Raw genomic sequence first — 23,616 nt, forward strand, 5'->3', positions numbered from 1 at the left:
CATTAACAACCTGCGAATTGTACAGAGGCTGTTGAATCAGGGACACACTCATCTCTATATCTATGACAAGGATTACACATTAAAAAAAATTGTAGATTTCAATGGTTTCTATGCATCTTAATGATCACCAACAACCAGTGATCTGTTTGGAAGATCATCTGTATCAAAGGTAACATTGGTTAAAACATCTCTCCAAATAAAAACATACAAGTAAGCAGATGTTCGGCTGCAACTTGCTATGAGGTGAGTGAAGAGGATTCTCTGATAAGGAAATCTGAACTCCAATTAACCACCCTATCACCTATGGCTATCCTATATATAGCCCAACACGTTTCAACATGATCACCCACCAATAGAAATCCCCACCAACACGTTCCAACATATCTGTGTCTACACATAATATAGGATACTAGCCTACTAGGATCCACCATACATGTGATGCATGAGTATACTAGGATCAACCATACATGTTGGAACGTGTTAGTTGGAATTTTTGTTGGCAAGAGATCCTGACTCATAATATAGATATCCACTAGCACAACTGCCCTCCCCCTAATACGTGACCCACTAATGAACATGTACTAAAGTGATGGGATTACTTGCAAATAAAAGTTCTGCACACTCTGCAAGTATGGAAATCCAGTGGCACATTGGAGCATATTTCCATGAATTTAATATACATGTAGTGGAGATATTCTTAATGTGTGGTTAGATGCTGTGTATAGAGTTTTTTCTTGAAGGAGATTAAGACTCTATAATAAAAGACGATTTACAAAACTCCATAGATGGATCTACTTCGTAAGAATGAGGGCAAGGGGGAGAGGAAAGGTGCACAATGGTGTGCGAAATGGGGGAGACTACACAAGGATCATTCTAAAATATCCATTTATTTTGATTTAAATAACAAGAACGCCCCTGCCATGGACAATGGAAATGCATGATCAGCATGTTGGTGTTTGGTATTAGAGTATTTACTCCAAGTCATTTCCTCCAATCAGCACCATGCAGGATTTTGTTCTTTCCCTCGCTTTTTCTTGTTTGGTTGAGCGTTTTCAAGTAATGTTGAATGCCTCTATGATAACAATTTTCAACAAAACATCATTTTGATGTTTCTTGTAATGGAAAAATCATTTCTACCTTTTTGTCTATGTGGCACTTAATAGTGTCTATCTAGCACCAAATAACAATATAAAATATACACAGAACCTGAAATTATTTTACCAAATTCCAAATCGTGGCTTGAGAAAGCAGTAATGATACAAAACATCCCCATCATCAACCATGCAATATGCGCCACTTGCTTTGTGCGGGAAGCAAAAACTCAACTAAGAGGATGGAGTATTTGTGGTGAGTGAGATTAAAGATTAAACTATAATGGTTAGATTAGAGTTTCTCTAACCCATGGATTAAAATATCAATACGATACTTCCGATATGGGGTGTATTGTATCTGTATTCATGGCCACAGATACAAGATATGCCACAACTGTGTATGTATCCCATGAGTAATGTGCATTATCGCTCGATAAGATATGTTTCCATATTAGGCTGTATTGTGTCATATTAGTGGATACGGGCCAACTGAGTAAGCATTTACAAAGTTGGTTTTCGAAAACTCATCTTAATACATATAGGGGAGGATGATGCAGTACAAGAGAAGACCAATAAGTTCTATGCAAGTTAGAACCATTCAAAGACACATAAGAAGCTTGGATGATGTTACTGATCCAACCGACATAGCGCCAACACGAAACTTTTGTCTTAGTTCGAAATTACCAAGTTAGCATTAGATTGTGATTTCTGAATTTTTATTCAATTTAGACTTTCTTTTTTTTAGAGTTTTAGTAGGATTCTATTATATTATGGAGTGTTTTCTTAGATTATGATTGCTCAATTAGGACTTTCTTTTTTGAAGAGATTTAGTAGGATTATAATAAGGAGTGTTTTATTAGATTAGGAAACTTCTTTGTAGGAGGCATAAGGGTGTAAGTCTATATAAAGAGTAGCTAGGAAAAAGCTCGGGAAGTTTTGATATTGATTTTCTCTTAATTATTCAGTAAAGAGTTTTTTTCCTGTTTATTCGGCTTTTGCTCTTTTCTTTGAAGCTTCTTTGAACGTAGTTTATTTCCATACTGCGCTATTTGGTATCAGAGCTCATGTTTGATCATTCTTTGGGTTGTGGTTTCTATGAGAACACAAGTGACTCATATCATGGAGCAGAAACTCAACAACAAAACACAAAAAGAGGTGGCAAAGTTGAGAAGACAAGTTGGTGCATTTGCTCAAGAGTTGAAATCGTTGCAAGGGGACAGTGACTCCAATGCAGGTGTCTCCGTTTGTTCATATTCATTATCAAGGCAAGCATTTAGGTCGGTTATAGTTGCGAGTGGTGATCAGAAACAGTGGGAAATGGGTTTCAATATTGAGATCCCAAAGTTTCATAAAGGCTTGTCTACTTGGCAAACAACCACACTGGCTATAGTTGCAAGTGGTGAACAAAGGTGATGGAAAACAAATCTCAAGTTTGAGTTCCTGGAGTTTAATGGAGGTATAGCCTCAAATGAATTCATGGACTAGAGTTCCATGGAGGACTTAGCAATTTCAAAGTTTGAATGTAAAATCAAATATTATGACTTTGTTGAATGTGTTAATATTGTTGAGGATTATAATGAAAATCTTGTGTGGCCATTCTCCTCAACAACATCTATTGAAGAACATGTTGATTGGACCAAACCTCAAATCTATGATGAAGAACCTATTGCTTAGGAGGAGTATGCTATCCTTCATAATGAATTTCAAGATGATGGAGATAATACCTATCATCGTGGGGGTTATGGTCACATTGTCTTCATGCAAGTCTATGAAGGTCCTTATTGGAAAGAAATTTTGCAATGCCCATCATGGTTACTAAAGGAAGAATTAAGTTATTTGAAGATTAAGAAATGTGTTTCAAAAGTTAACTAATGTAATGAAGACATTCAATTTGTATTTGGGGGGTTTACACCACCAGATATTTATCAGAAAGTTGGAAATAGAGAAGCATAATAGAAACACAACACGATATATTGGAGGACTGTCACATAGTAGCATGAATCCGATGATAGATTCTCTTGAACCCGGGGAGGATGATGTAGTATTGGATTCGAGCCAATTGAGTAAACATTTACTAAGTTGGTTTTTGAAGACCCATCTTAGTACATATAGGGGGAGGATGATGTAGTACGAGATTCTAGCCAACTGAGTAAACATTTACAAAGTTGGTTTTCAAAGGCCCATCTTAGTACATATAGGGGGAGGATGATGTAGTACAAGAGAAAACCAATAAGTTCTATGCAAGTTAGGACCACTCCAATAAGAAGCTTGGATGATGTTACTGATCCAACCGAGTAATCAATTACCGAGTTAGCGACAGTACGAAACTTCTATCTTAGCTCTAAATTACCAAGTTAGCGCCAATGCAAAACTTTTATCTTAGTATGAAATTACCAAATTAGCATTAGGTTGTGATTTCCGAATTTTTGTTCAATTAAGACTTTCTTTTTGAAGAGTTTTAGTAGGATTCTATTATGGAGTGTTTTATTAGATTAGGCTACTCAATTAAGACTTTCTTTTTTGAAGAGATTTAATAGGATTATAATGTATGTGCTTGGAATCGTGGGCGTTTTTTCATTCAACATTTGTACTTTGTTTGCTTACAAAACCGAAAAAGGTAATAATTGCAACTATTTATGACAACTAGGCGCTATTAGGCACCACATAAGCATAACAACGAAAAAATGACTAACTGTTGGGGGGAGCTTTAAAAAATAACTTCCCCAAATGGTAGGCATGCACAAAAACTGAAGTCACCTTTTTTTATTCTCGATTGGTACGAACGAGCATGAGAGGAAAAATGCTGAAGTGACACCTATGTGGCAGCGTTTATTGAAAAAACACCCACACTTCCAAACACACAGAATAGTGAGTGTTTTATTAGATTAGGGAGCTTCTTTATAGGATGCATAAGGGTGTAAGTCTATATAAAGAGTAGTTAGGACAAAGCTAGGGTAGTTTTCATGTTGATTTTTATCTTAATTATTCAATGAAGAATTCTTCTTCCTATTTATTTGGCTTTTTCTCTTTTCTTTGAAGTTTCTTTGAACATGGTTTGTTTTCGTACTGCGCCAAATACACACTGATACAAGAGCGTATCAGTGCCTAATTTAACAAATCTATATATTCACTACTTTTGGATTGTTTTCAAAATTTAATAAAAATTTAAAATTACAAAAATAATTCATTTTGTCTACCTTAAATGATTTATATGTTTTATTTTACATATAAATTATATGTTAAAAATGAAAAAATATTCATCATTTGAAAATGAAAGAGTTATTATTTTTAAAATACTAAATAAGTAAATTTTTAACAAAGCTAATAAAATTTTAAAATTGTAAAAATAATTTACTTTATCTACCTTAAATGATTTATATATAAAACAATTATATGTTAAAACTGAAAACATGTTTATTAATTGAAAAAATAGAGTTATTATTTATAGGTGTGCAACTTAGGTTGGCCCAAGGTAGCATTTTACATTGCTTTGGGCTTGGGCCTCAGGTTGAGCCTATTCAAATATTGACAAAAGCTCAACCCGAGCCTGTCCAAGTTGCACCCCTAATTATATTTATGTAAAAATACTAAAAAATAAATTTCCCAAAAATTTAATAAAAATTAAAAATTATAATTAAAAAACTGAATTTGAATGATACTTATAGAATGATGTGTACATGTTCTAGAGTCTTGGTATTGTTGATTGTATCCCTTTATATAACCTATTAAAGTGTGCATTTCTCATGTGTTTATACCTTAATCATAGATAATTCAGCTTTAGATTTATGTGATTTGTATATATTTCTCTAGTACTTCCAAGTATTTCCATATCTTTTGTGGTATTTATAGTTTCCAAAGTCTATCACATTTGATATTGTTCTCACTTGTCTTGTTGTATTGGAGTCTTTCATCTCAGTTCACATGAATATTGTACAAGAAGTTGAATCTTCTAATAGAAGTCTTGGGTTTGTATCATATAAAAAAAATTGGGAACATATATGATGCAGGAAAGACATTGTATCAGACGAGTTTTGACCAATCAATACCCACCCATGAATTTTAATAAATAACACCTGATTGGCTACCACATTTATGATACTAGTTGATTGGTCAAAAATTTTTTAGATATCATATAGAAATATGGGACTATTGGCCCAAGCTTTAGCCATGAGCCAATGACAAGTTGACAACAACTAGAGGTGTCAATTGGACCGAATTTGGTCCAACCCGATCCATAGGAGTGTCCATGAAAAACTGCAAAACCGAAAAACTGAACCGAACCACAAAATGTAGTTAACTAAACCAATCGATTCAGTTTCAGTTTAGAATTTTTGAAAAAGCGAAGGACCGGTTCACTTTCAGTTAACCAAACCGACCGGTATATATATTTATATGTATATTTTTAATATATGTCACATATTTTCTATATATATATTCAATATATATAAATATATACTTATATTATGCTTATAATAATCTATTTATAAATATATTATATATTATATATTTTTAAAATATTTATAATATATTATATATCATTCATTATTTATAAAATAATATTATACATATATTTATATAATATATTATAAATATAAGAAACAGAAAAATTGAAGAACCAAACCGATCAAAAATCGAAACCGGCGGACTGGTTAACTAGTGGTACCGGTTTGGTTTTGGTTTGGAGAAATGGAAAACCTGGTACCACTGGTTCAGTTTGCAAAAATTTTCCATGGTTCGGTTACACCGCTACCGATCCAATCCAATGTGAGTCCACTTACAAATGGACTGGACCTAATCCAGTTCAAATCCAATCCAATCCATTAAAATGTAAATGGATTGGATTGGACCCAATTCAAATTGAATGAAATATCAAAAATTACAAAAATATATTAAAATGAAGAAAATCTGAAAATTACAAAAATATACCCTTTTGGCATTGAGAAAGCACTTTTGTAAAAGTACTTTGCACTTTAATCAAAATACTTTCATAAAAGTACTTCCATAGAAGTGATTTTATAAAAGTACTTTCATAAAAGTGATTTCGTAAGTCTTTTTTTGTAAAAGTACTTTTATAAACATACTTTTGAAGAAGTGCTTTTACAAAACTAATAAAAGTACTTTTGTAAAAGTGCTTTTGTAGAAGTGCTTTCGTAAAAGTCCTTTCATAAAAGTATCTTTTGTAAATGTGCTTTTATGAAACTACTTTCATAAAAGTGATTTTATGTCTGCTTCAGTTTTGATCGGTTTCAATTTGGACAAAGGTTTGCCCACATGATCAGATTATTGAAAATTTAGTTTAAGCCCAATTCAGACTAATAAGAATATAGACCAATTTATTTTAAATCGGCCCAATCCAATAATTATAACGAACTATCCAAATCCGATTTGATAAGATTTGTATCAGATCCAATCCAAAACCGGTCAATTAACACCCCTAACAACAGCACATGCTGTCCGCTTAAGAAGAAGCCAAGTGGAGTGTCGTAAGGAATGTCCATACAGTCAGGTCCAGGCCCGGTCTTTTATTCCCAGCCGGGTGTATGACTTGCTTCGGTTTTCGGTTCCTTTCTCTTTGGGTTTCGGCTATACATTCACTTGTAAACATACCAGATACCACCCATTTGCAAACTGAGCCTCTGTTTAGTCGTAATGCAATTTCATTCACAATAGTGCAAATGAGAAAATTCCAATGGTAGTTTATTTTTACCTGGGGTTTTATTTTATGTTGCTTTAGGTTTTATGTAATTTATTTACACAGAAACAAATAAAACAAGGTAAGACTTACAATAAAATTAAGAGAAAATTTATGATACCGGAAAGACATATCAGAAGAGCTTTGACCAATCAAAGCACCCCCATAAATTTTGGCGAATATCAATTGTTCACCTATTTTATGATAATACTGGTTGATTGGTTGTAAGTTTTTCTGATATCATGTCTTTCTAGAATCATAATCAAATCCAAGAATTTGGACATACCTCATTTGCATTCTCATACTTTGGAACTAATGCAAATGAATTGCACTTCAAACAAACAAGGCCTAATGAACGAATTTGGCAGACATTCATTTACACTTTTTTGTCAAGTAGGGCTGTTCATAAGAAGACCCAACCTGACCAAACTGAATCAAACCGACTTAGTAGTTAGTAGTTAGTTCCTAGTTAGTATTTACAATCTATTTAGTTCCTACTTAACTAAGTTGTCTCTATCCTAGTTACAACTCAACTTAATTTCTAGTCTTCTAGTTAGGAATGACATTAAGGGCAAGTATTGTAAGACAACCAGACAAGGAATTTTTTTGGAAAAGTTTAAAGAAAAAATCAAAGGATCCTAGTTTTTATAGTCTTTTACACCAAATAGGCAACTAATTACAATTAGAATTAGGTGTCCTTTTTTACTTAGATTAGAAGGTTAGGTGTCCTTTTTTATTTAGATTAGAAGGTTTTTTGAAATATACAAATTTCAGTCTTCTTTCTCTAATACAGTTTGACTTTCTATTTTCTTGATAACTTCTATTCTAACTTGGTCCGCCCCCTACCAATTTCAGTCTTCTTTCTCTAATAGAATTAGGTGTCCTTTTTTACATCAAATTTCAGTCTTCTTTCTCCAATCTACCAATTTATTACCATGGTTGAACTTAGAGCCAAAACCGACCCAACCCGACTCAAACCGACCAGGTCGGTTTTGTTTAACACAGGGTCGGTTTCGGTTTCAATTTCAAGTAACCCGACCAGGTCGGGTTGGTTGCAAAAATCTCAGTAAACCGACCCAACCTGACCCATGAACAGCCCTATTGTCAAGGACATAATCATGTCTCAAGTGATGACTCATGAGGGGAGGTTGTTCCAACTTCGAAATAAATGATTACCCAGGAAACAACTTTGCATATTAGAACAACAGATAGATACAACATCTGAGATCTGAAACATTTATTTGTTACACATACAAGTATACAACACAATCAGAAAATTATTATACAATTTGTAAGACTTCTTTCCCATGGGTCAAGGATCATTTGAAACATTTTACCTGGACAGAAGTTTCAAGTATTTTGTACACCAGATACACCACAACATGCTCAAGAAATGGATCAAGTGGGAATAACATCGTCCTGAGAATCCCCTAAGATACCTTCTTGTATCTGTACCTCACAGAGCAGACGGCATAAACCAGTAAGTTCAAGAAACTGAGACCAGCCAGGAGCCAGAAGTAGTAATCAAGGTGCCCCTCGTTCAAATTGTCAGGTACCCAACCAGGCTTTCCACCTTTAGTTGTTAGGGCTGTGACAATGGTCAATATCAGGGAGTTTAGATAACTTCCCAATGAGGCTGTAAGAAGTGAGAGGGCAACAAATAAACTTCGCATTGCATCTGGCGATTGATCATAGAAGAATTCAAGATGCCCAATGTTTGTAAATACTTCTGCAGTCCCCACCAAGAAATACTGAGGTATCTGCCAGAAAATGCTGATGGGTACTGCAACTTTATGGTCAACTAAATCAAGGGCCCTTGCAACCTCCAATCGCATGTTTTCTACCAAGGCTGCTGCTACCATGGCTAATGTTGATATGAAGAGGCCAATGCCTATCCTTTGCAATGATGAGAACCCTCTCTCTTTACCTGTGAATTTCCTTGCAATAGGGACAAGGATCCTGTCATAGATAGGCACCAAAACAATAACACTGATTACATCAGCAGTTGACAAAGATGCTGGAGGGATTGTGAAGGAACCAACAGTTGCATCCATAACCATTCCCTGTTCCAGGAACAATGTAGACATTTGAGAGTAAATAGTAGAAAAGACGATTACAGTAGCCCAGACAGGGAATATGCGGATCACTATCTTTAGTTCTTCCACCTGAGTTACGGTGCAGAGTCTCCATGAATTGGAGAAGTCCTTATTTTTAGCTTCGTGATCTGACACCACAGCAGCTTTATCCAGACACCTACAGTAGACATGATGTTTCTTAAATATGTTAATAACTCCGCAAAATTTGAGTGTATCTACCAAGGTGCATGTTCCCTCCTTGTAGTTACCTCCATGTATGAAATGTGAGGACCTCCCAAATAAGGAAGATGCTATGAAAGTTCTCAAGTTCTGTATTCAACAGGGGTAGTAATACCCAATAAATCAAAGAAAACTAAGGAATCACATTATATCAAAGTTTACTTTTAGGTATCATACCTTTCTGGTATATTTAATAAGAGTGTTTCTTCATTCACAGAAATAATAAATAAAAGAACCATCACCCCTGTGCAGATATTAACCATGAAAGAAAAGATAAAGCTAGTTCAGTTGTGGGGATTTATGAAAAACTCAATAGATGATTGGAATTAGTAAATAAATACTTACTTGAATTCATCACTATGTTCCAACTTCCGAGTCCCTCCAATTGAAGAGGTCTTGTCGGGTAGTTCGTACAGGAGACTACAATCACGGGGAACCTCAACATTCCACTTACGGAATGATGCGACCAAAACTTGGCAAACTCTCGTTATAGGGCTCCCTCTAGGCTTCTGAAATCTATAAAGAGGCGTTCCCAAAAAGAAACTGGCAATTGCAATTCCCATAAACAGTGTAGGAATTGCAAATCCTATACCCCACCCAGCATTGTCTTGGATCCACACAATAAGACTACTTGATATGAGAGAACCTATATTGATAGAGAAATAAAACCAATTGAAGAAAGATCCCTTCTTTACTCTCTCAATCAAATCAGTATCATCAAACTGATCTGCCCCGAAGGATGAGACACAAGGTTTGATACCACCAGTCCCTAGTGCAAGTAGATACAGACCAGAAAAGAACAAAGCATGTTGTGCTGGAGTTGCTGTCGGGCAAATGGATCCGACACAGTCAGGAGGCTTAAAGGAAGGAACTGATGCTGAAAGAGTCAATGTAACCATCCCCTAGATAAAATACAAAAACAAATTTAATCAATTATTCAAGGAAATATTCAGTCGTAGGAGAAAATGAACTCAGGGTGGTGTAATTAAAAAGTGGGATATACTTGACCAAATTTTTAGGTTGAACCAATGTTTAAAAAACCAACACAGAACCAGAACCACTTTGGCCACTGGTTTCCAGGTCAGTGGTTCGCCCATCCGGTCTGAACAGATTAGTCCATAACATTTTAGGATTTTAGAAAAATAAAAATTGGCCCAAAACATTGTCTGGGTCGAGTGGGTGGATGGTTCGACCACCCAGGACAGCAGATCACTGACCAATTCAACAGTTTTTGGGAAAACAATAATTTGGGGCTAAAATGGTACCCTGGCCACTTTCCAGCCAATCAGTCCAATCATCCAGGTCAACAAAGGTTTTAAAACTTTGGGTTGAACTTTGTTTTGAAGCAATCAAAATTAAAATATAAAGAATCTCATTGCATACTTACAATAAAGTAAACTGTGGAGAAAACCGCAACTGTCCAGTACCTTCCCCAATATGCATCTGCCAAAAAGGCTCCAATAAGGGGTGTGATGTAGCAAGTGCCTTGCCATGTGGCGACATTTTTTGCTGCATAAACATTTCCTTCCTGCAGTTTGTGTCTGAGATAAGTGATGAGATTTTTTGCAATTCCATAGTAGGCCAAACGCTCACAGAATTCAGTGCCTGCAATTATTTTACAACTGTGACATAAGAAACAGACACTGGCAGATACTAATATTGAAAATCATCAAGTGTTACCTAGAATGAAAGGGCATGCTTTCCAATTTCCAGTACTGTACTTCAGGGCTGGGTTCCCATTGATGTCAACTGACCCATCACTTGTGTATGATGTTCCGCTTACATTCTTCAAGGAGAAACATTAGATACCAATGAAATTTCACACAATTCATCCTATTAAAATGACAAAACAGCAATGTTTTTTCATCCTCAGCATCATAATGGCTGTTGTTTTTATTACTGTTTATAAGAGCCAATCCATCAAATTTCTAAAGAGAAAACAAAGAAAAACTATACCTTGAATATTTCAAGTTTCAGGTGGTTAAGGTTACTAAAAACATTCCATTTTTTTGTGCTTTCCCTGTCTCATGTAGAGAATCACATTTTGAAATGAGTACCTGTTTCTACTGTAGCTGCAGTAGTCCGAACCAGTAAGGAGAAGAAGAAAGAGAAGGAGAAGAAGAAGAAGAAAAGAAGAAGAAGATGAAAGAACTGTCGAACCTAATAGCTAAACCCTATCAGTCGACCTCTTAATAGTGATTAGGCTTCTAATTAAATGTACAAGGACTAAACTGCCCCTACTTAAGTATGGGACAGAGAACCTCTAATAAGACTGCCACATAAGCTCATAACTTAACCAAGGTGAGTTGACTAATCTACCCTTATTCGGCTAACTCTAACATTTTGAAATGAGTACCACATGCAAATAAGTGGGGGTTTGTGTTTTTCCTTTAGTCAGCTATGTTAGGTGGGTTCTTCAACATGGTTCCATATATTTTCTTTGGAGGTTCAATTTCTCACTAATTTTGGCATGTCATATAAATGTCCTTTGCTTGCCCTAGCTAGTTAAGTTCACCAGAGCTACATCATGTATAAAAATGACGACAAAAATATGAAGACCCACTTGATCAAACTATCAAATTGAGAAAACTCTATTTTATTCCATATCCAAAGCACTTGTTTAATGAGCGGTTCATCAAAGAGATTCTTGGAAACAAAACTAAACCTACACATGTGAGGAAGCATAACTGAGTCATACAAATGACAGAAGTATTATTCCTTTGATGGATGCTAGGATTTAGACTGCTTGTTCTTCTGGCCACTTCTCTTGTGCTTCTTTTACAAATCCTTATCTAAAAATCCTTCTAGCTTGAGAACTTGTGAAAGCTGTTGGGGGGAACTGACACCTCTTAAGGTGAGGGCTTTTTGTTGTGGGCTGACTCACCTGACAATCAACACTTGTGAGAATCTCCAAAAAAAAAAAAAAAAAGAAAAAGCTGCCTTGGTGCTTATCCCCTCACATGTGTTTTAGTAGAGCAAGCAGTGAATCCACTTACCACTTACTAATCTCCTACCCTTATGTGTTTTTCATTTGGGGTTTTTTCTCTCTTTTTAGATGCATGTGGAAACCCCAAACAATGTGAAAGACCCATTCCACACCTCTTTTTTCTCACCTAAAAGGAAGAGGGGGGTATGTAGAGATGCACAAGAGTGGCATCAATTTGGGCCTTTTGAGAGAAAAGAAACCATAGAGTATTCATGAATAAAATGCAATCAATGGAAGTGTCCATTGAAAATATCACCATCAAGGTTAGTCATCGGGTAAAATCCTTGGAAATGTTTCAGCCATTCTCTATCAACGACATCATATGGAATTGGCAAATAGTAGTTGACTCTTCAACAAATAGAGTGATCACTGCCAAAATCTGACCCCCTCCATTTGCAAAACACTATCAAGATGAGTTTTGATGTTAGCAGCTTGGGAAATCCAGGGATGAGGGAAGACATATATCCATAAACAGCCAAACTCTGCATCATATAATAGTACTTGGTACAATTTTCACACTTATCAACACTCTCACATTGGAATTGATCTCACTTTGTCTTGAATGTTCTTTTATCTTGCTATTTCCAAACCACCAAATAAAGGGAACAGCTTGGCATGGGACAAACAAGTAAACTTTTCACTTGCATCATTTCATATAATGCATTAGTCCAGTATCCTGATAACTCTGTGGTTGAGAAGTTCAATTGTCAGTCTGTTGTCTAAAAGCATGTTCAAATTTAAATTTCTACACTAGATGGGTAGGACCACTTCACTATCCTAGTTATCCTCAATTCCTCCAAAGAAAAGTCATAAAAAGGATCAAATACTACCTTGAGACCTGGTCTTACGTGGACATTTGACTGTTTGATCTACCATCCATCAGCAAACCAGGTCAAAGAAGGCTGAGCTTGGTAAAGTTTCAGAATATGTATTAAATATATATAAAATATATGCCTTATATAGGCACAAACTATATTTCTAGGATTGTTTATTGAGTTTGATTATTTTCACTTGCCTTCAGAGTATTCAACTGAACATTGGATGCATCATTCCAAGACCACTATAAATCCATGGTGAAACACTTATGGCTAGGAAATTAATGATGCCTTTATTTGGTAGATGTAAGAAGACTGGTTTCTAAAAGCAATTCATTAGATAAAATAACAGATCAGTGTAAGCATCTCATAATTTATGCAATTTTAAGGCAGCACTAAAACAATTTGCTCAAACATGAATATGTTCATTAGACATCAGATTCACTTCACATCTGAATTTCTGCAGATCAGCATGGCAATAGGTTTACTTCACAGTCCATGTGGATGCACACAAGCTTTTCTAATAAAAAACAGTGATTTCACATGCTAGCACACACGTTCACCAACTGGGAATTGTAGCATGCTATTTCCTAGGGATAGCTTTTCACTGAACTAGATTGGAAATCTTATTAATTGTTCGAATATATCTTTAAGTTATGTTTCAATTTTTTCAGCAAAACTTTAGATAAATATTTTATTTCTTTTCTTCAAAGTGCTTTTTCAAGTTACCATTCTAACAAATAAAGGCAAAAGTCTCAGTAATGCATTTTCCGCAACGCAAATCAGTCGACTGAAGTACATAAAATCTTTCAACCAAAACACAAGGGGATCTCAAATTAATTAACTTGGGAATATTTTTACTGCAAGGCACTCCAACAAGCCTACTTACTTTGGACATAAACACGATTTAATCCAAGTGATGAAATCACCAGAGCATTTCAATTGGATGAACTTACTAATTCTGGGTGTGTTCAATAATATGCATGATTTTGTGTCGAAAAAAAACTGGCATGTTAGCAAAAACAAAATCATGCAAATTTGGAAGTACTAAGATTGTCAGCGGATGACCTGTTAGCCAGTAAAACCATAATGAGGTATCAGGTAATGTCAACCAAAATCTACCCTAAAAGAAGGGAGGATTTGGAAATTCGTAACTATAGTTTTAGTAACCATACTAAACTATATGGTATATTTGCTTGAATTTCCAAATCTATAAATGTCTGAATCGGCCAATTTTCAGGCCAGATTCTGATTTTCATATTGATACTTCAATATGTTTAGTTAACTTTTATGCCTTTTTTTCTTTTTCCTTTGTATCACAGAGACCCTTGACTTGACACCGAGATTTTTGCTCAAGACATCCACACTTGATGATCAGGGCAACAAGTAAATCCAATAAAAACTATTCCTGACAAACTAGAAATGGATTATACATACCTACATGCCATGCACTCAACCGAAATTATTCGATACATCAATCAAAATTTTCGATTAACGAGTCTAAGCTTTCAACCAAGTGAATTAAAACGCGCATAGAGAACGTACTCTTCAACAGATTTGTAAGAAAAAGAAGAAGCTGAGAAAACAATGTAAGAAGCACAGACCTCCAAAGGTCCTTCTTCCAAGAGGCGTCTTTCCTCCTCCACCCGAGAAGTCATCGTCAGATAATCAGAAGTTTCAGTCTGAGTTCAATGAAAAAAAAAATATAATCAACAAACAATTATTCAATCGTTTTGACAAAGTGATCAACTAATGAGTGTCAACTTTTCTTTTCCTACGGTCCTACCTCACCAGTCACCACCCTGCTCGAACAGTGTCCGACTCATCGGTCTATCATTCATAGCCCGGGCTTGGGCCTAGGTTTTGGTGTTCATGCCCGGGCCCATAACAGGCGATAATTTGTAGGCCGAGCCTGGGCCCAATACCTTAAATCCATCCATTGCCTCATTGGTTTGAGAATTGAGTGTCATCAATTTTTTGTATTGATGATGTTTTAATCATTTAAAATTTGGGAAATTGTCTAAAAGTCACCATGAGTTTTTCTCTTAAACTCACCACAACTCACCATGTTAATAAGCTTTTATTTTCCAAAATTTACCTTCCGTAAGTGCACCATTAATGCTTCTTAACAGAGGTGTCCACATCAGCATAAATAACAAATTTCATGACCAAATTACCCTTGGATAGCTAGTTAGAGGAAAAGGGTCTTTTCGGTTTTCAATTTTCATGTTTTTTTGCATTTTTAGTGTTTTATTATAATTTCCAATATTTTTTATAATTTCTGTTTTTTACATTTTTCTATTTTCTACAATCTATAAAATTTCTTGTATTTTTTTGTTATTTATTTGCAATTTCTGTGCTTTTCTATAATTTTTGGTGTTTTTTTCTACAATTTTTGTTTTCTGATTTTATTTTTCAATTTCTATAGTTTCTATAATTTGAAAATAATTTTTTATTTTACTTGCAATTTCTATAATTTTTTTATATTTTTTGGAATTTCTGTATTTTTATGTATTTTATATTTGAAAATATTTTTTTGACCTTTTTTCCTGTTTTTCATGTCTAATTATTAAAATATATATATATATTTTATATTTTTTTATGAAGGTTAAAACGGTAATATATTAACACATGTTTGTTTAACATCAAGTTAGTGACATGGTGAGTTTTAGACATTTTGAAAAGTTGTGATGAATTTAAGAGAAATGATGAAAACTCAGGGTGAATTTTAAACAATTTCCCATAAAATTTTAGTTTTCAAGATATGCAAATATGCCCAGAACTGGGCCCAACCTGGTGTGACGAAAGCTTATATTCTAGGCTGGGCCCAGATTAAAGCCCTTGTCAACGATGATGGATTTTGTCCTCACATGAAATCCGAATTTGTAGCGCTAATGATGCCATTATATAATTTAGTTTGGATTTCCTACCCACTTGACATTGCAGCCATACATGAGAATACCTCATGCTCTTACATGTCATTATGCATGGGAGATGTTCAGCATCGCATGTAGTGTTTTGTAGATAGGTGTGGATGGGAAGAGATCCGGAGTCTTATTCCGGATTTCCTATATAGCAGCCATACATGGGGAACATCTCATGCTCTTATATGTTATTTTGTATTCACAATATATAATTATATTTTAAGTATAGTTTATATTTTTATCTTAATTTTTTATAAATTAAGAAAGCTAAAATTGAGATTTGATTTCTTTTGGCAAAATTATGAATCAAGGCGCCTTGGGCCCCTTATGTTGCATAGATCATAAAAAGTTATCCAAAATGATCATCATCAAGCCCAAAGTTTTAGCTTTTGAAGATTTTCTAACTCTGTAACATGTTGATTCACGTCAAATGGGTCAATTGTTTAACCAACCAGGTCAATGGGTTATTAATCAAGTCAATGATTTTCAAAGAATTAAAGAGGCTACTTTCTTCAGAGAAAGATCAAAAGCACCAAGGTTGGATGGGTTCTCTATGGCATTTTTCCAAAGATTGCTGAGAGGTCTTGGAAAAGGATTTGAATGAGGTGTTTGATGAGTTATAAAAAATGGGATATTTCATGAGGAACAAATTTTACATTCATTACCCTAGAACTTAAGAAAAAGGAGGCCAAAATTCCAAGGGACTTTAGACCAATCTGTTGGTGGGTAGCCTATATAAAATAATAGCAAAAGTCCTCTCATGTAGAATAAAAAAGGTCCTACCCACAATAATCTCACAATCTCAAAGAGCTTTATTGAAGGAAGGAAAATTGTTGATCAGATATCAATGGCTAATGAATGTGTTGCAAAGAAGAAAAAAGGTGGAAAAGAATTTATCTATATATTGGATTTAGAAAAAGCCTACGATTTGGTGGATTAGTCCTTTCTTCTTGAAGTTATGGAGAAAATTTGGTTCAAGAAAAGGTGGAGGTTATGAATGAGTTAAGGGATGCTTGAGCATAATGCAATATTCAATTCCAATCAATGGGTTTATTAGAGATTTTATTCCCAGTCAAGAGATGTTTTGAGATAGGGTGACCCTTATTCTCGTTCCTTTTCATCTTGATTGCAGAGGTCTTAAGAAGAATAATCACCAAAGGTGGATTTGAATGCTTTAATTAGAGATTGGAAGGTGGGGAGGGATGAGATTATAGTTATCTACTTACAATTTACAAATGACATAATCATATTCAGCAAGGAAACTAGTTTTAAGTCCTTGGGAAGCCTAAAAGAGTTGGTGAGATCCTTTAAGAAACTTTCTTATTTGATTAACTTAGGAAAAAGTTGTTTGGTGGGCATGAACTTACAAGAAGAGGAATTTCTTAGTATAGTAGAGTTCTTAGGTTATGAAGTTAAGATTTTGCCTTTGGAGTATCTAGGCCTCTCCTTGGGTGAAAACCCAAGATCTGAGAGTTTTTGGAAGCCTGTGCTAGATAAATTCACTAAAATTTCTCACTCTAGAAGAGGAATTACATTTTTAGGTGAAAAAATTACTTTGATCAAAGCAACCTTGGCCGACCTACCTATCTACTTTTTGTCCACTTTTCATATACCCATTAAAATTGTTGGATAGATAGAAAAGCTAATATAGGATTTTTTGTGAGAATCGAGGAATAGAAAGAAAAATCACTTGGTGAAATGGGAATAGGTTAGTAGGCCCAAAGAAAAGGGTGGGTTTGGATTAGGCAATTTACTCCAAAAGAACTTAGCTCTTCTAGGAAAGTGGCCATGGAGATTTTACTTAAAAATAAATAGGCTCTAGCACAAAGTGATTGAAAGAATAAATGGTCAGTTACACAATATTTAAGATGCAAAGGTAGCCCCCAATGCAAATTCCTTTTCCCTTGGAAAGTAATCTATGAGGTATATCCTTTCTTTATTAATCTCATTGGGTATGATGTGAGCGGTAGGTTAAGAGTATTGTTTTAGGAGGACCTTTGGATGGGTATTCAACCACTAAAGGTCCAATTTCCACACTTTATGCATTTTCCAATTATAAATGTGAATCCATTTCCAAGTTTGTGAATCTCTCTACCTTGGGGTTAAATTGGGATTTTGGTTTTAGAAGAGAACTTGGGGAAATGGAGTGTAAATCTCTTGTCCTTCTTTTGACCAAACTTGACTCTATCTTTTTGGATCAAAATGTAGAGGACAACACATTGTGGTCCATTTCCTTAAATGCATCTTTTACTTGCGCTTCCTTCTTTAATTTCTTAATTCAGCCTTTTACCTCAAGGTGAATTTCTAGTAAAGTTTAGAGTAAGCCAATCACTCCTAAAATTCAAGCCCTTTGGTAGGAAGTTTTACTTGGAAAGATTAATACCAATGACATGCTGTAAAAAAGAAGGCCAAATATGTGCCTTTCTCCTTATATGTGCTTTCTAAACAAAAGCAATGGTGAAACTATTTCCCACATCTTTTTATCCTGTCATTTTATACTTTGTATTTAGGCCCCATTCGCTTTTTGGTAATTTACTTACCTACGTAAATCCAATTACCTGGGTAAGTGCATTTACCCATGCTCTTTTATTTCTCATGTAAACAAGGCAATGACCATTTTAGCCATAAAAATCTATTATTAAAAGGGACATTTTTGTCCCATTCAAGTGTTGGCAACTTCCCCCTAGGTGGGAAGGTTATTTACCCACCTAGGAGATAGGTATCACTTACCCGGGAAAATAAACTTTCCCTAGTCCCAACATAAATCTGAAAAAAGAGCATGGGATTCTTGGTCAATGGGAATCAAAATCCCATTGACCAACTTTCCCCCATCTCAAAATTTGAAAAAAGAACGCCCCCTTAGGAACAAATTTGTTCTCTCTTTGGGTTTAAGTGGATTTCTCTTCAGGATGTGGTGGGTCTCTTTGATTCAAACTTCTTGAGACAAGTAAAGAAAAGAGGAAGGTTGATGCGGAATGCAATTATAGCTACCTTAATATATATGGATTGTTTAGGAAGAAAGAAATGATATATTTAATGAAAAAGAGTTGGACATAATTAAAATTCTTAGAAATAGTAAAAATAAAAGCATCACATTGGTTAAAGTCCATAGAGGACTTTCAAAATTTCTCACTAAATGAGATACTGAGAAAATTGAAGGAAGTGGCACTGTCAATTCAAAACAAGGGAAAAACAATGATATAGTGGAGACAACCAGCAACCAACTTTATGAAACTTAATTTTGATTGCAGTTATATAGGTAATCAGGAACTGACTGGGATGGGAATGGTTTTCTGATATTTAGAAGGGAAGGTGATGGTGATGCATTGACAGTAGAGTTGTTTGCTCTACTCTAAAGATTAAATTTTGCTAAGCAATTTGGATTTCATAACTTAGAGGTGGAAGGGGATTCACAAGTGGTTATTTCGTGGACAAGTAGTACCCAAATATAGGCCTGTCAACGAGTTAGTTCTGGGTCGGAATTAGGTGAACCGGTCCCGGAACTGACCCAAACCCTATAGGGTCTATAATATTGGACCCAGAACCAAACCAATCGATTCTTGGGACAATCGAGTCCAACCCAATGGACCCGATTATAATAAGCGGGACAATAACACCTTTGCTAAAAATACAATGAAAACCCTACTAAAAGGCTACAAAAATTTGAAATTTAGAGAAATGGCGGAGAGAGAATGAAAATATATACCTCTAACTCTTAGTGAGGAGAATGGTGAGGCTCGTGATGACAGGGATGGCAGATGGGCTGGATGGCATTGCTAGTGGCCAAGGTTCTAAATATTGATACAGGCTGATCCGCCTATGTTTTATTTATTTATTTTTCAAAACTAGTTTAGAGGGGTTCGTTCAAGTCCCAGCTACCCTCTGAACCATGGCCTAACCTGATACACCCCCTGTAGGGGCGTATCGAGAAGGCCCCGATACGATATGTAACGATATTTTGAACCTTGCTAATAGCCTCTTTTTCTCTGTTCGGTGTTGGCCTTGATTTTAATAGTTCCAATGTCCCATGCTTCACAGTTGATAGTTCACTGTTTGTTTGGCCTCGGTGACGATGGTCGACAATCGGGGACGGCAGTCGGCATCGGGTTTTGAGAACAAATGATCGAAGTGTTTGAGAAGAAACAATTGAAGTTAACTATGTCTTTCTGAGAGAGTGTATGTCTCTCTATGTGAGAACTAAGAAGAAACAGTTAGATAGAACAAAGGGGAGAAAGAGCCGAAGGGGGGAATGTCATTTCAGTAGGGCTTTTAATGAAAATCCTACCAAAATGACTATTTTAGACATGATTTGTTTAAATATTACCTCTATATAATTTATTAATTAATAATTATTATACATTATATATTTAACAATACATAGGGTCGGCTCAAGACATGGTGGACCCAGTTCCGACCCGATAATAACCAGGAAAATATATGAGGAACCGGAACCGACCCATCGTGACAAGTTCTGGAACCAAAACCGGTCTAGTCGGTTTGGGTCCCTCGGGTCCATTGGATCGGACCCCACCCATTGACAGCCCTACCCAAATACTATGGATTTACAGGCATACCATCCATGAAATAGAAAGCTTAACAAGGGAGATAGAATTGATGCACAAGTTCATCAATTAGAAATACTCTTAGGTGTGTTAAGTTGGTTTGAAGTAATTCCTAGGGACGATAAAATTCAAGTGCTCTAATTTGTTGATGACACTTTATGCTTCATTGATGCACAAGTTTATCAATTAGAAATACTCTAAGGGGGCATTCTTTTTCTGGATTTTGAGAGGGGGAAAGTTGGTCAATGGGAATCAAAATCCCATGTTCTTTTTTCAGATTTATGTGGGGACTAGGGAAAGTTTATTTTCCTGGGTATACCCATTTCCTAGGTGGGTAAATAACTTTCCCACCTTGGGGGAAAGTTGTCAACACTTGAGCGGGAAAAAAATGCCCCTTGTAATAATGGATGCTTATGGATAAAATGGTCATTACCTTATTTACATGAGAATAAAAGAACATGGGTAAATGCACTTACCTGAGTAAATCTTTCTTGGGAAACAATTACCTGGGTAAGTGCATTTACCCAGGCAAATAACTTACCGAAATGTGAACGGGGCCTAAGTGTGTTAAGTTGTTTTGAAGTAGTTCCTAGGGATGATAAAATTCAAGTGCTCCAATTTGTTGATAACACTTTATGCTTCATTGATACACAAGTTCATCAATTAAAAATACTCTTAAGTGTGTTAAGTTGGTTTGAACTGAACACTTTGAAGAAGTTACAGGCCTAAAGGTTAATTGGAGAAAAAGTAGCTTAATCCCTATGGGGAATGTAGAGAAACTTGCTTTCGTTGGGGACCAAGTGTACTTCAAATCTAATTTGTGAACCAATTTTGGAGTGGCTGGAAAAGAAACTTACTTCCTAAAAGGCTAAAGACCTATCTCTAGGAGGCATGACCATGCCTTTGAAAAGTTCCTTATCCAACCTTCCCACCTACCTATCTCTTTTTCCCATTCCGTGGAAAATGGCACAAAAATGCAAAGAGATTTCTTATGAAAGGACTGGGGGAGGAGAAGAAGATTCATCTCGATAGTTGGGATTAAATTTGTGCTCCAGTGGAAAAAGGTGGTTTGGAGGTGAGGAAACTGAAGGTGTTCGACTCAGCTCTATTTGGAAAGCGGATTTGGAGGTTTGAGGTGGAGAGGATTAGTAACTACAAAATATGGTACGAATAGAGGAGATTGGATTACTTCTTCATTGCCCACTTTAGGCTGTTCAATTTATCCTCTTGATCTTCTATAGAGGATTGAGTCCTAAGTTGGGTAATAGAAATAAATTGGCCTTGTGAAAAGACCTTTGGTGCTGCAACAGTAACACTTCCTTCAATTGTTTCATCTTGCAAAGAATCAAGAAGCGGTGGTGGATGATTGCCTTAAGTTATTTTGGGGAGTTCATTGTGTGGAACCCTACCTTTAGGAGGAATTTTCATGATTGGTTGATTGGCAGCCTAGCTGAGTTGCATGAATTAGTCTCAGTTCAGGAACTTGACAGCAATAGAGAAGACAATTGGCATTGAAACTAGGAAGCAGATGGTTTGTTCTCCATGCAATCTTTTCCCTCAAATTATCTAAGAGCAATCTTAGGGAGGTCCCAACAACTAAAATCTGGAAACCCTCCTCCTATCTAAAGTGAATGCAATGGTTTAGGTGGCTGCTCTAAACAAGTTGTTAAGTTGGGCCGATTTCTAGTTATTGGACCCATATATTTATTTCTTATTTTTAAGTTGTTAAGTTAGGAAGTTGTTGTGCTTTAGGCCCATTAATTTATGTTTTTTAAGTTGTAACAACTATTCAACTACTTAAATAGCCTCCCTACTAAGGGCATTCTTGTAATCTCTTATTCTTTTAAGTTAAGTATATAATACAAAGAGAGGTTGGCGACCAGAACTAATTCAATTCTAGTTGACATCCTACTCCTTTTCTTCGCTACAACTGAAACTCTTCATCTTCTTCTTTCTCTTGACAAGGAATTTATCTAAAACTGTAATCGGTGATTTCTACTTGGTATCAGAGTAGGCCGGAGGTTCCTTGAGTTATTCTATCATGCAACCCTAGATCGGCCGACTGAATGGTGATTTAAGGGGCTGATCAAAGATCTCAGGTAAGCCCAGTTTTTGGATTTTTTTAGTGGATCTGTTTTTTCCTGTAGCTGGTCTAGGGTTTCCCATCAAAATCAGGAAAACCTAGAGAAAAAGGGAGAGCCCTGTTTCTATTGGACTCTTTAATTTTGACCTAAGAAGTGGTGCCCTGATTTTTTAGGGTTCCTTGGAGTTTTCTGAGGGGGGCGGTTCAAGTCCTACCTATTTTAGAGGTTTGAGGGAGTGACTGCCTCTTCTCTCTCTTGTCTTGTCCCATAAAAAAGGAATCTTTTGTAGGATGACCATCTAGGGCACCAGAAGGGTGTTGTTGGTACCAAAAGTGATATATTTGATAATCTTGCATATTACAATAACCTTCTACCCCCTTTTTGATAATTATAGAGGGTAGGGAGTTGAAAACAAGCCTTGAAGTGAAATTGAACCAATGAGAAAAGGTACCGGAGACCTTTTCGGGACTGAAACCATAACTACAGTTAAGTTTGATGGTTCAAATTACATAGAATGGTCACAATCTGCAAAGATGGCCATTGGTGCTCATGGGAAGTTAGGGTATATCACTGGTGAAGAAGTGAAACTCGAAACTAACAACTCCTGGTGAGTATAGGAAAACTATATGGTGATGACTTGGCTATATAATTCGATGCTGTCCCATATAAGTAATTTTTTTTTTGTGGCAAATACAGTTAAGGAAATATAGGATGGGGTTGCAGAAACCTATTCACAGAGGGAGAATGTTGCTAGGACTTATCAGTTGAGAAATCATATTAATTCTACAAGGCGGGGAGATAGACCTATTTCTGTTTACTTTTCAGCCCTTAAAACCCTGTGGCAGGAGATTGACCATCTGGAGACATCACATTCTTTCCAGGGATAGTGTTACTCCCTCCCAGGCATATGTCTTTGTATCAGGGGAAGAGAGCAGGAGAATAATGATGAAAAATTCTGGTTTTGATCAATCTACCATGGTTAGCACTGTGAGACCTAAACAAAGTGGAGACCGGAGTGGCAGTGAAATCAAGAAGGAAGACAAAAATGATTTGATTTGTGACAATTGTAAGAAGCCTAAACACACAAGAGATATTTGTTGGAAGCTTCATCCTCATCTGGTGTCGAATAGACTCAAAAACAAGAAGG

The 23,616-nt window shown here is 35.8% G+C and overlaps 1 protein-coding gene across 2 annotated transcripts; it reads right to left on the minus strand.

Annotated features, from left to right (window-relative positions):
- Window positions 1-7,955: 7,955 nt before the first annotated feature.
- Window positions 7,956-14,640, minus strand: LOC104611044 (protein NRT1/ PTR FAMILY 8.3-like). Of its 2 annotated transcripts, XM_010277957.3 has the most exons (6): window positions 14,504-14,640; window positions 10,779-10,884; window positions 10,486-10,703; window positions 9,444-10,000; window positions 8,949-9,036; window positions 7,956-8,846 (listed from the first exon to the last, which is right to left on the minus strand). In XM_010277957.3, exons 1-6 carry the CDS (start codon window positions 14,555-14,557, stop codon window positions 8,214-8,216), a joined length of 1,656 nt encoding a protein of 551 aa, XP_010276259.1. In that variant the 5' UTR covers window positions 14,558-14,640; the 3' UTR covers window positions 7,956-8,213. The 2 variants fall into 2 exon arrangements, with proteins under 2 accessions (XP_010276259.1, XP_010276258.1); XM_010277956.3 differs by having other exon boundaries at window positions 7,956-9,036.
- Window positions 14,641-23,616: the final 8,976 nt, after the last annotated feature.

The sequence above is a fragment of the Nelumbo nucifera genome, chromosome 4, assembly GCF_055504915.1.
Source record: "Nelumbo nucifera cultivar China Antique chromosome 4, China Antique-T2T, whole genome shotgun sequence".
NCBI lineage: Eukaryota > Viridiplantae > Streptophyta > Magnoliopsida > Proteales > Nelumbonaceae > Nelumbo > Nelumbo nucifera.